The 11738-nt window shown below is 42.2% G+C and overlaps 2 protein-coding genes across 4 annotated transcripts in view; both read left to right on the top strand.

Annotated features, from left to right (window-relative positions):
* The window catches only part of LOC117936719 (putative protein MSS51 homolog, mitochondrial), a 9759-nt gene extending 754 nt beyond the window's left edge, over nt 1-9005 (top strand). Inside the window, exons 1-7 of one of the 2 annotated variants that reach the window (XM_034860061.1) lie at nt 1558-1578; nt 1681-1858; nt 2180-2329; nt 3725-3849; nt 4146-4709; nt 7618-7711; nt 8259-9005. In XM_034860061.1, coding sequence (XP_034715952.1) covers nt 1578; nt 1681-1858; nt 2180-2329; nt 3725-3849; nt 4146-4709; nt 7618-7711; nt 8259-8481 — 1335 coding nt within the window. In that variant the 5' untranslated portion in view covers nt 1558-1577 and the 3' untranslated portion in view covers nt 8482-9005. Of the gene's footprint in view, nt 1-1557; nt 1579-1680; nt 1859-2179; nt 2330-3724; nt 3850-4145; nt 4710-7617; nt 7712-8258 lie in introns of those variants that run through there. The other variant, XM_034860062.1, reaches the window with a different exon arrangement.
* A 914-nt stretch (nt 9006-9919) lies between these two features.
* LOC117936723 (putative protein MSS51 homolog, mitochondrial) overlaps nt 9920-11738 on the top strand; it is a 4119-nt gene continuing 2300 nt past the window's right edge. The window contains exons 1-3 of one of the 2 annotated variants that reach the window (XM_034860069.1): nt 9920-10169; nt 10709-10858; nt 10958-11082. In XM_034860069.1, the coding sequence (XP_034715960.1) occupies nt 10153-10169; nt 10709-10858; nt 10958-11082 (292 nt within the window). In that variant the 5' untranslated portion in view covers nt 9920-10152. The remainder of the gene's footprint in view (nt 10170-10708; nt 10859-10957; nt 11083-11738) is intronic. The other variant, XM_034860068.1, reaches the window with a different exon arrangement.

The raw sequence follows: 11738 nt of genomic DNA, 5'->3' as shown, positions 1-11738 counted from the left end.
AATGGGCCGAGGCGAGCCGAGGCGGGCCGAGGCGAGCCGAGGCAAGCTGTTACCAGCAGTGGAAAAACGCCATTAGTATGAAATTGAAAAGATACGGAGGTCCTCAAAGTAGAGAGGAAGCTGTTTTAAGGGAGTGCCTCCGTGTGATAAAGTTAACCATGCATTGCGCAAGTTATGGATATGTTTAATCCTAATAAACAGAAAGAAAATGTACCTACACCATCTAAGCCAAACAGCCTTGCACACACACATGATTTTGAAGTGTTAAATCAGCACAAGATCTAAAGAAAGACTGAAAGAGCTATGTGAGCTACTGAGAGTGCTAAGATAATCACATTTCTTCCAAGCGTAAAAATAAATAAATCTTGTGACATGCAAGTAGGAGGGATTTTTGTTTAGGGAAGAGGCTTGACGGCGCAGCTCAAAGAACATGCCTGACGCAGCCTCCGCTAGTCTGATCCTCTTGTCATGAGAGCTTCTGTCATCAGGGTCATCAAGCCAGAGTGCTTGTGTATGTGAGAGAGGGGTTTGTTTTAAAGCACAAAGGTCTGCAGTTTACAGTGTGTGTACTTGACACCAGATACCACCCTTGAGAACAGGAATTTATACTGTCTGGGTTTATGTATAGTTTCATTGCTGCTCGGCATATACCTTTGAAAAAATCATACAGCATCTTAGCCTACTTTGTGTATAAATGTGTATTTCTTTAAATTGTTATCATTGGTGCTGACAAAGTGTTTTGGGGTTCCTGGCAGCAGTGATGCATTATCAGAAGGAGCATTTTTTAAACCCTTCCAACAGCAGTGGAAATCTTTGTTATGTCAGTGCAGGGTGCTGCTTGGTTGTCAGGGCATATAGATTTAATACCTCTGTGAGTTAGGGGCTGTACGTCCTTCCACCAGATTCCACATTTCCAGCCATAATTCTCATGATTTGTCAGTGTGACCTAATAGGGGGTGGGGTGGGGGGGAGGTGGTTAAGGTAGCTGTGAGAAATGCTGTCTAGCTCCTGTTTAAGTTCCAGATCCATGAGTTTAAAGGCTTATCAGACACTAAAACCCAGCATAGCATTTTACAATATCTTTGACAGGATTTAACAAATCTAGAACATCATCACAACCGCAATTTTTGTAAAAACATGGTGTTTACGTTGCAAATAAACATTAAGTTGTTGTTCTGCAAAAGTTGAGCCAGGTTCTACTTAACCTTTTGCTTTTATATTGACCTTAGTGGTCCCCTAATAACACAATGAGGTTTTCTTAGGATGTGCCATTTCTGTGTCTGTAGCTATTGAGGGTAAGAGGGGGGGCAGGGTGGAGGGTGGGGGTGTGCACTTGACCAAGTGAAGACCGAGAAAAGGGGAGGTAACCTGGCCCTTTATGACCTCATAAGGAGCAAGATTCCTGAGCAGGATACCCAGGGCTCATTTCACACCTATCACCAGGCTGGGGGAACGCATGTTAATGTTAAACAACCTCATGAAGGGACATTTTAATGCCATGTGACCTTTTAAAGCTTTGACCAGCTTGAATTATGTCACAGTGTCCTGGATGCACCTGTGCATCACATTAAAACACAAGTTTTTAGTTACTCATTAAATGTCTGAAATGCACCAAACATGAATCAATACAGTCAGTACAGTAATAATAATTGTTCATTGAATGTTTCCTTCCTCTCTTAGTGGGAATTGAAGGCCCTAATATGGCGTCCCAGACCCCAGCACTTCAACAACCCGACACTCCAAGGACTGACAGCGTCTTTTCTGTTCTGTCTGGCTTTTACTCTCTGGACTCCAATGTTCCTGGGCTCTCTAAGGTGATTCTCAACAAGCTCAACATGAAGGATTACGGAGAATACAGGTAAAGACTGCTGGTACTAACTAAGAACGGATGAGTTGCAAGCTCAGCCGTCTTGTTCATTTTCTGTTTGATTGTCACGAAATGTAGTCTTGGATTTTATAATAATAATAATAATGATAATGTAATAATGTATACTTTATTAATCCCACAAGTGGAAATTACAATTATTATTGTTATTATTATTAAGTATTATATTATTAATTATATGGCATAGTGTATGCGCTATTAGTAGCACTTCCTCTAGGCTATATTTCACTCAAATTCCACTAAATTCCTGAACATGTCTCGTGCTTGGCAAATGAAATGTCTGATTCTAACCAGGGCTGCCGTCGAGGGAAAGGCTAAAGGAATCTCGTTCCGCAACTACAAGGAGATGTTCAAGAAGATGGAGGAGACCTTTGAGTTCTGCACCAGCTGCAACAAACTCCCAGAGCATCTCACTGACGGCCAGACCCTGAAACGCTGTGGGAAGTGAGTGGCATTGCTACGGATTAACGTTAATCATTGTTGACAATCAGACTATTTTAAGGCGACTAAATCCCACACCATTCTCAGTTTGGCTCCATCATCACCCAGTTGGGATGCGGTTTTGACATTGATGTGTGAAGCGTTACCAGTTGCCGTCGCATCAGATGCTGAGTGATAGGCCATCATGTTGGGACAGCTCAGAGGACAATGGCAAATATAGCTAAGCCATCTGATTATGTTTCGTCTGCAGCTTATTAAGGACAGCTTAATGCAGTTCACAACATCACGTAGTCTACTGAGAGTAAAGAGCGGGGGACAGTATGCTGCCTCGTTGCATTTGTGCCTCATTTTTCTTCTCTCTGTTGCTCTCATTCTATCTCCAACAGATTGACGCACACATTCACACACTGCATGTGTGTTCCCTTGAAATTCACAGCTGCCACTGTCTCTCTCGGGAAAGTTATGTGTAGCAGCAGATAAAAACAAACAAACTAATGACTGAAAGTAAAACCCCAAAGACCTTTGACATCTGAGAATTAGGCTACCACCAATAGGCCAACATTGCCTACTTCCCATCCCCCTTTTTATTATCATTCCGATTCAAATTTATCTATTAATTACTCTTAAACTGAAGCATCTCCGCAGAACTATGTACCTTTCAATGGTACCTGTGTTTTCTCACCGTGTTTTGTCTCACGTTGCAAGCCTTCTGTGGATTATCAGCATGCCCAAAGTGTGCCATGACAGAACACGTAGGCTGATAAATGATTTTATGTAAATGTGTGTGCCCCGAAAGGCTGTAAATGATTGCAAGGTAAAGTAATATAGACTCCCAAAGCATCAACTGGCACTGGCTGTCAGACCTCTTATCCAACACACTTAAACTGTGTGACTACAAAAAAGACCACATCCGCACTCAGAAGTTGTATAATCAGTTACAAATTCCCGTCCTTCCTATTTTTTCAACTGAATGAGGAGGCATACCAAACATGGGTTCTAAATGTGAGCTGTTTATGTCTTGGCACAAACAATACATTTAAATGTGATCACCCATAAAGGATTTTAATATGGTCCACATCTGATTAGGTTATTGATAGTAGTGCTAAAGCTGTAATGTGCAACTATTTTATATTAATGAACACCTGTTACATTCAAGCCATTGTCAAATGAGTGGATAGAAAGCTAATTAAGCCTATCGGCTCTACAAAACACTCTCTGTATTTCTCTGTATGGCTATATTTACAAAATGATGTAGTCCGGCGACTTTAGCATGCAGAAGCTCAAGTGATAATTACCTCCATCATGTTTTTAAATCCTCTGGTGCGACAGAAATGAAACACTGTATCTTTAACTTTCCCTGCTTGGCTTTTCCTTCCCCCCCCCATCTTTCTTTCACAGGTGCATGAATGTGTACTACTGCACCAAAGACTGTCAGAGAAAGGACTGGCCTCAGCATAAAAAGGTCTGCAAATTGCTGCGCCTGGTGGCCATTGACAGACTAGTGGAGTGGCTGATGTTCACTGGTGAGAATATAAAAAAAGGAGGGTGCTGTTGAAATGGAAACACCTCGTCATCATTAATGAGATGGCATACTTTAAAGATGAGCTGTAAAAATGAAATGCCTCTGAGAGACACAAACTGACAGAAAGTCACAGTGCAATAGTGGTGTGCTTTTGAAATTTTAATTAAAGTTCCTCAGCCTTTGGATCTCTCTGATTGCTTTTCAAACACCATGTAAACCTGCCACACTCTGTGTGACTCAACTCTAATCTTTGTCCTCAGTTTTGTGTCCATCATAAATGTTCTGCCACCCACACAGGAGATCTCCCATTCCCCACTGAGAAGTGGTCCAAGTCAGCTGCTGAAGTGAAAAACTGGGACGACTGGCTTCCCATGCAGGGTGACCTCACGCCACGTCTGGACGCCATCTTGTCTGGTGCCAACATGACAACCCTTTGGAAGAACGCCAGCAGGCCAAGGCCGGATGACTCTGACCTGCGACAGTCTTTATGGCGGATTCAGAGCGAGTTCCTCTCTCGAATTCTCACAGTCGGGATGGCCGTGCAACACTTTCGCCTTGACCCGCATGCTAAACCGCTAACTATTCACATAGCAGGCGCATCTCACAATGAGACCATGGGAGCCAGACTGACAGACTACGATGAGCTAAACAAAATGTTCCCTGGACACCAGGGCATCGAGATAGTAATGGTGGGACCAGAGGTGGTGGACGGCCCCATAGTGAGGCCTCCTCTCAGGGCGTTTGGCCCCAGGCAGAGAGTCTACATCAGCGCCTACAAGGGCCTCTACCACCAGTTTTGGGAGGAGCTGGTGGAGAAAGACCAAGCAGCCAAGCCAGACCTGGTGGTTGGATTTCATCCTGGTATGTACATCTAACATCCTGTCAAACATGAACACACAAAAAGTAAGAAATGTGAGAGTGGAGCCACCTAAATCTTGTGACAGGTCTGGTTCAAAGGAGACTTTTAAGTCAAATGCTTTAAAGTCAAACAGTAAAAAGCATAATGATCCCTGCAGCTATAAATAGAAACTGCTAAGCTTAAGTGGTCAGTTGTCTCAGGGAACCAGTGACTTGTCTCCCTCTATGCTCATTTGACAATTACTTTTTTCAGAGAGCAGAGCAAGCAGGAGACGTGTAACTCACTAGATCTGGCCTATTCATTAGCGCCAGGCTTTTATTGGGGCCTTGGGTGATTAATGGGAGCAGCTGGGAGAGAGTTTGGCTTCTGATTGCTTTACTCAGCATAATGTCAGTAAGCTGCCCTTTTTAAGGCCCCCTTGGATTCATTCTGACAAACATGGCCAGACCCAGTTATGTGCAAAATAGGTCTTCAATCCTAAACATTCTCACCATTTTCAGTGAATCATTTTCTGACTTTTTGACATTGTTATTCCAGTACAAAATGCAACTGCAACTTTTTCTCCACTTCACGACAAACTGCATTTTAGACTGAAAGACATCCACTCTCCACTCTCACAGACACGCACCTCATTAAAGTGTCACTTTAACCCTACAACACCTAAGCTCCAGCACCAAATCTGTTGTCTGACCCTTTAACACTGCAAAGCAGCAGTAAAGCCCCGACCCGACTTGACCCATAACCCCCGGCTCAGTTATCACTGCAGGCTCCAGGGCAGCTAAATATACCGGACTCCTCATCCTGTGAGTAAACTGCCTCAGTGCCTGGCTATGTTTCATACCGCAAAGCTGGCAGAGCACTGCATTACGACACTATTTAAGTGATATGGGGAGCAGACAGCGTGACGGAAGGAATAAAAAGGAAGGTGCGTGTGAAAGTCACAAAGAGAATGACAGAGGAAACGGCTGCAGGAAAGCAGTAAAAACAAACTTTGACTTAGAGAATATGAGACGGAGGGTGATGTCAAATGTTAGCTCTCACAAAGGCGATGGATGCTGGCTGAGTAATGCCATCCCAACAAAGATAGCCCATTAACAACAGGTCCCTTCTGATAGCTGGTTGTTATCCATGAAAGAAAGTGGGTTTTTAATATTTAATATCTGAAGCTTATTTCTTCCAGACCAGGAAACAAAGTAAGTCTCCTACCATTACTTTAACTTTTCCACAATATGACCAAACTGTCATTAACAGTCAGGCTGCAGCGTGTCTTCGTCACCTTATCTCCTGAAGGTCTAGACACCTAAATGCGTACTCCCTGTTAAATGTTTTATCATGATGAGAAGTGTAACCTCGGGATGTTCTTATCATGGCATGCATTATTCAAATCAAAATCCTCTCTTTCTGCAGTTTGAGTTTCCCAGAAAGATATGGCAGGCTGGGGATAACATAATACCAGCTGTGTGTCGGTATCACAGGTCTTACAATGCTCTGCCTCTGGGACATGCTCTGGGCCCCCAACACACTTACAACCAGTACACACACACACCTGTAATATACTGAACAGCTGATGTTTTAATACATTCATAGCATGCAGAGTTCTTCCCCTATGTTGAAATCACATCCATGATTATGTCTTTCTCTTGTGGTAACTGATAATGTGAGACTTAATTGTTCAGTGCAGTGAAATTCTCTGTTTGCTGTCTCACTCAAGGACACTTAAGCTGGATGGATTTACAGTGTTTGCCGTCACGGTGGCTTGAACCTCAGTCATTTGGACGACGGGCAAACTATTCACCACACCAGCCTGCTGCTCAGAAAAAAAAGTACTGATATAAACACGAGTCAGGGGAAAGTGACATCTGTCAGTTAATATGCCGGAGGATTATGATACCCAACCCAGCATGAATATAGCCAGACGGCTGCACTGGGTTGTTGCTATGTGAGAATGTCCTACATTTTCAGCTGGTGGGGATGCAAGGTTAAATTAAAAAAAGCTTTTTCAGTCCAGCTGAATTTTCTAAACAAGGTCAGCTTGTTTAGAGCAAGATTTACTTTGTCTTATTGACTGATAATTAGGCTGACTGTCACAGTCACGGTCTGTGACACGTCCAGATGGAAATATAGTCTAGCTAACAAGAGAGAAACACAGCCGACTGGAGACTAATCAAGCGTAAGCTAATCTGTTCCATGTTCCCCCTGAAAGGACTTACATGGCGAGAAACAGACAGTGCTTTTTAATGTCAACGTCATTCAGCTTGCTTATTCAGGGAGGTAGAGTATGTACTGTACATTGCAAGAGTGGCCTATTGTAAATGAAACATTTTTCTAACCAGCTTGTTGTTTGATGTGATTTTATACAAATGCACTATTTTCTGCCAAAGTAAGAGCAGTTTTGGTTACCTTTATGAAGATTTCTTTCTTTTTTGTGTGCTCTCAGTTGAAAAAAAAAAAAAAGCTCATGTCACATACTTTCAGGCATCAATCGGATTTAAAGCAATACTAATACTGGTTATTTTATCATTAAATCAGTCTGCCAGACCCGACTCCACAGCACTGCGGAGGAGGATCTGGCGAGTCAACACATCATTCCGGGATGGGAGGAAAACATGCTCTGGCTTATTGGCATTTCTTCCCACCAATCACAATCGTCTTGGGCGGAGCATTGGCGCCTCTGCAAAATTGCCTCGGGAAAGAACTTGTTTGGGTAGAACGTGTGTACGTTCAAATGTTGTTTTAGTCGTGCATTAGAAAACTCAGATTGGACATATAGTCTAGCTAGCTGTCCAATCCATTGGAATTTTTGTTGGCAATGGAGCAATCCCGGAAGTGGAACATTGTGGATGTAGACTATCATTAAATTAACACGCTGGTCTCCTCCTTTATGGATCTTACATGTGTGTTTTACCACAGGGTTCCACGCCAACCAGGGTCTGGTAGAAGGTTGGCTGCCCACCCTCCTGCTACTCAGAGATTATACCATCCCTTCATTCTTCACTATGTACAGGTTAGTCACATTACTGCAATTCTGAAACATACATCAGCTTTTAGAGTGGGGATGCTAACATCAAATTCTTTTTGAGCAATAATAAACATGTTTATTTCACATTGCTTGCCATCTGCTATCCAAAATTATAGACCTATTGTTTGTGGTCTCCTTACTCCTCACGTACCCGACCTCATCATCACAATCCTCAGTCTCAATGCAGTTATTGTTGCCCAGATCACGCCACTCCTTCCTCACTTCACACTCCTTCCCTCTGGTGGCAAACACCAGTTTTCTGGCCAAGTTGAAGAAAAGATTTATTTCTTTAGCTGCAGGCGCTCTCAGCAAACTCCCCCTTGAGACTCTGACTTGATGATATAGCAAAGTTATTGATGCTGTTCTCCTTCTCTTCTGTTGATGCTGTTCCTCTGTAATCTCTCTCAAACTGTTTACTTCTGGGTGGATGTTAAAAGAAGTCTGGGGGTATTTGATTTCTCCTCAGTCTCTCATGGGTACAATACAACTTACTTGATTAATTGATTCCTTAGCTGTCTCGTTGTCTTCGCAGTGAGATGGAGCTCAAGCGCTCGCTCCAGATCCTGTTGGAGTTGGAGATGCACATCAGGGACAGTGGACCCAATCCATTCACCTCGCAGAAGCCAGAGCAGGTCCAGTCTACTCCCAACAAAACCCCAGTCTACTGCAACTCTCACTACATCTGTTTCCAGGGACTGCTGCTGCGTCAAGAAGACTCAGAGGAGCCACGGCTAGAAAACGTGAGGCCCTCATAAGGAAAATCCAAGCCTGTTTGGAGTGTCCTCTCCTTTAATGTGTGGGTTTCAAAATAGGACTTTGGGGACTTCCTGAGGTCTTTGGAGGGCTTCCTGCAGCCTTTTAAAGATGGATTTTGCTCAGCTGTGCAGCTACTTTGCAGACATGAGCGCTGAATATAGGGCAGAGAGCATGAAACCGAGAAAACCCCTCACTGCTGCACTAAACACACCTAAATGGTGAGACAGATTACAGAAAACACTCAAAGCTCATTAAATAGTATGATGGCACCTGCGAGCATCGGCGGGGTACAAAGGTGTGTACTCTGTGCCCCGGAGGTAGCATGGTGGTTGGATATAAAGGGTCATAGGTGTAAATACCTAATGAGACCAAAATGAGTTCAGCCATCATTTTGCGGACCCCTATAATCCGTTCTGCGGCTAGATGTATTCCCAAATCTCACAATAGCTGTTTGAAATCAGATCACATGCATACTAATGTAACACACAATTGAAAATTATAGCTCAATAAAATATGCAGTGTCTGCCTTTGTTTTATTTTTATTTTATGTTTTGGGATTCTGTTTGTAGCTGTTGCTGGTCTTTAAATGGTGAGTCTGCATTCTGGAGTTTGTGATCACCACAGACAATATGAGTGAGACTCTATATGCAACCATGCCTTTTACCTTTCTCTTCACAATAAAAAGGGCCAAGTCAAACAAAGCAACTGTTTTTAATTTTATTTTGGGTTGATAACAGTATTATGAAATCCCCCAAAATAACATTTGTCACAGGTTAACAAAAATGAACGTGTTAAAACATTGCCTGATTGTCTAACACTGTCTCAATCTCAACAAAACCTTAATTACATGATATGCTTCACCTATGACCGGTCTGATTTAAGGGAGGATTGCATTATATTGCAAGGCATAGAAAAATGCCATAGGATTACGCTTCTATGGCATCTTAAAAAGTGTGATTTAAAAAACTACTCTAAGACCCACTTTCTGTAGTTTTAAGGTTTTAAACAATTTAGCAGTGGTCAAGTGATATGGTACGTTAGAATAATCTTTGTATGACAATCCTGCTTTAAAAACTGCTATCTGTAACAGTAGAAGGAACTAATCTGCTGCTTATTGAATTAGTGTGTGAAAATAATTAATAATGCTCAATCATGACACTGATAGCAATGTGTTAAACATGGCCTGCTATTACCTCTCTGTCTGCATGTGTTCCTGGAAAGGATAGGGAACTATTGCAGCTTGTATCTACAGTGTGACTCTGCCCTCCAGTGGATGTAAATGGAGGCATACAGAGAGTATAGTTAGCGTTTTAATAATAGTGGGCTTTAAGGCTTTTTAGTGGACATTATGACTATGTCCTTGTGAGTTAGCATTCAAATTAATGTAGTGAACGTTTTTTTTAATAAAAGGTAATTTGGGTTTGAGTCAGGTTGGGATCGTATCCCACAGTCAAGGTTGGGTTGATTTTCTTGCCATTAAATTGTGTACATATATGTAGTTTTTGTCAAGGCAGGAAGTGTCTGGAGGGGTCCGGAGTTGTCAGAACTTTCTAGAAGGGAAAGCACAGGTGCTATATGTGGCCCCAGCAGCAGACCCCCACACAGGCCGCTCAGATAACACACCAGAGCAGAAGAAGAGACTGTGAACAGCGCGTGAGACTCATTAACAAATGACGGAAACTAAGAGGTAAGCAGGTTTTGGCTAAATTATTAACACTTCTTGACCTTCATTTGGGAGAACATGTCTAAATGTACATGTCCATCTTACGACATGACCTAAATGTCACAGATGTCTAAAGTCGCGCGCTCATGAACAGAGCCGCCTGGTGCTCGTTTAACTGCTTGACATTTGAACGACATTTTGAAATACTAGCAATACAAAGCAGCCTGTTTCATACTTTAGCTCCCTGCTGTTCCAGTCGTTGTCTGTCCGTGTTGTCACCATAAGCATAAAGGCCACTTTCCTGTAATATTTTTACATGTAAACTGAACTCATTATAAACGTGTCCATGCGGTCACTCCACGCCTCTACTCACACTGTAGCAGATGTCCCAGTCTAAGAATAGAAAGGATAGGCCTCAGTAGTCTATTGGTACGCATAAACAAGCTAGGTTGTTGTCTAAAATTCGTATACTGCTTGTGGTGTTTATAACGTATCTGTTGTTCAAATTATTACCATTAAGTTAATGCTTCTATTGTATTTTGTTCTTTTATTTGTTTCTCCAGAGCTGGTCTGGAGACCAAGAGTAAAGCCATGGCCTTCCGGTCTCAAAAAGAGATGTTTGAGAAGATGGAGGAATCTTTTCAAATCTGTGCCTGTTGCGAAAAGAAGCCAAACCAACTTTCCAACCCACAGAGTCTGAAGCGTTGTGGCAGGTAAAAAGAATTGAAAAGAAGAAGCATGCCTGTACGGTCAAGATAAAGGGAGTAATTTTACAATCACATATCTCTCACTTTTCTCTTATTTTTGCACAGATGTCTAAATGTTTACTACTGCTGTAAAGACTGTCAGAAGGAGGACTGGCCCAAACACAAGAAGTTCTGCCCACAGCTGCGTCTGGCTGCCATTGACAGAGTTGTTGAATGGCTTTTATATAAAGGTAAAATGCATATGAAAGGCACATAGAATACAATACTCTAATTGTATTAACTAAGGGTGACCACATTTTGATTTCCAAGAAAGAGGACACTCAGCCGGCCTCGAGACCCAATTCAGACAGGCTTCTCAGAGTTTAATAAGCATGCTTTATTATGCCTCAGTGGTACAAAAATAATGTATATAATAAAATAAAATCTGTAACAATCTGAAACAAAATAAATGCTCTCTTTTCAAATGAATAAATAAATATGAAATAACGTATATGACCTATTCTTTGCCAGCTTCAAAATCCAGCTTCAACTAAATATCTCTTAAATACTTTTCAATGTCTTAAGATAAGGTTTTTTGGTGTCCATGTGAGCTTTGAGATCCGCTTCGGCCTTTTGTGTGCAACGCTGCTCTGCTGCCTGACCTGCTCCCTGTGCATGTGCGCATAGCAGAGCCGCCCACAAGGCGGCCTCTCAGAAATGATGTCATGCAACAAAGTACCGTAGCCAGTATTGTGCTTAAAGCACCAGTCAATTTAAGTACATGCTTAATGGTCCCATGAAAAACAGCAAAAAACTGAAATTTTCATGAATTTACAGTATGTAAAAAGTGGACATGTCCGGGCAAAAGAGGATATTTGGTCACCTTATATTAACTACATAACTAATT

Source organism: Etheostoma cragini, chromosome 21 (genome assembly GCF_013103735.1).
Source record: "Etheostoma cragini isolate CJK2018 chromosome 21, CSU_Ecrag_1.0, whole genome shotgun sequence".
In the NCBI taxonomy this organism is placed as follows: domain Eukaryota; kingdom Metazoa; phylum Chordata; class Actinopteri; order Perciformes; family Percidae; genus Etheostoma; species Etheostoma cragini.
This window is presented reverse-complemented; position numbering and strand designations above follow the sequence as displayed.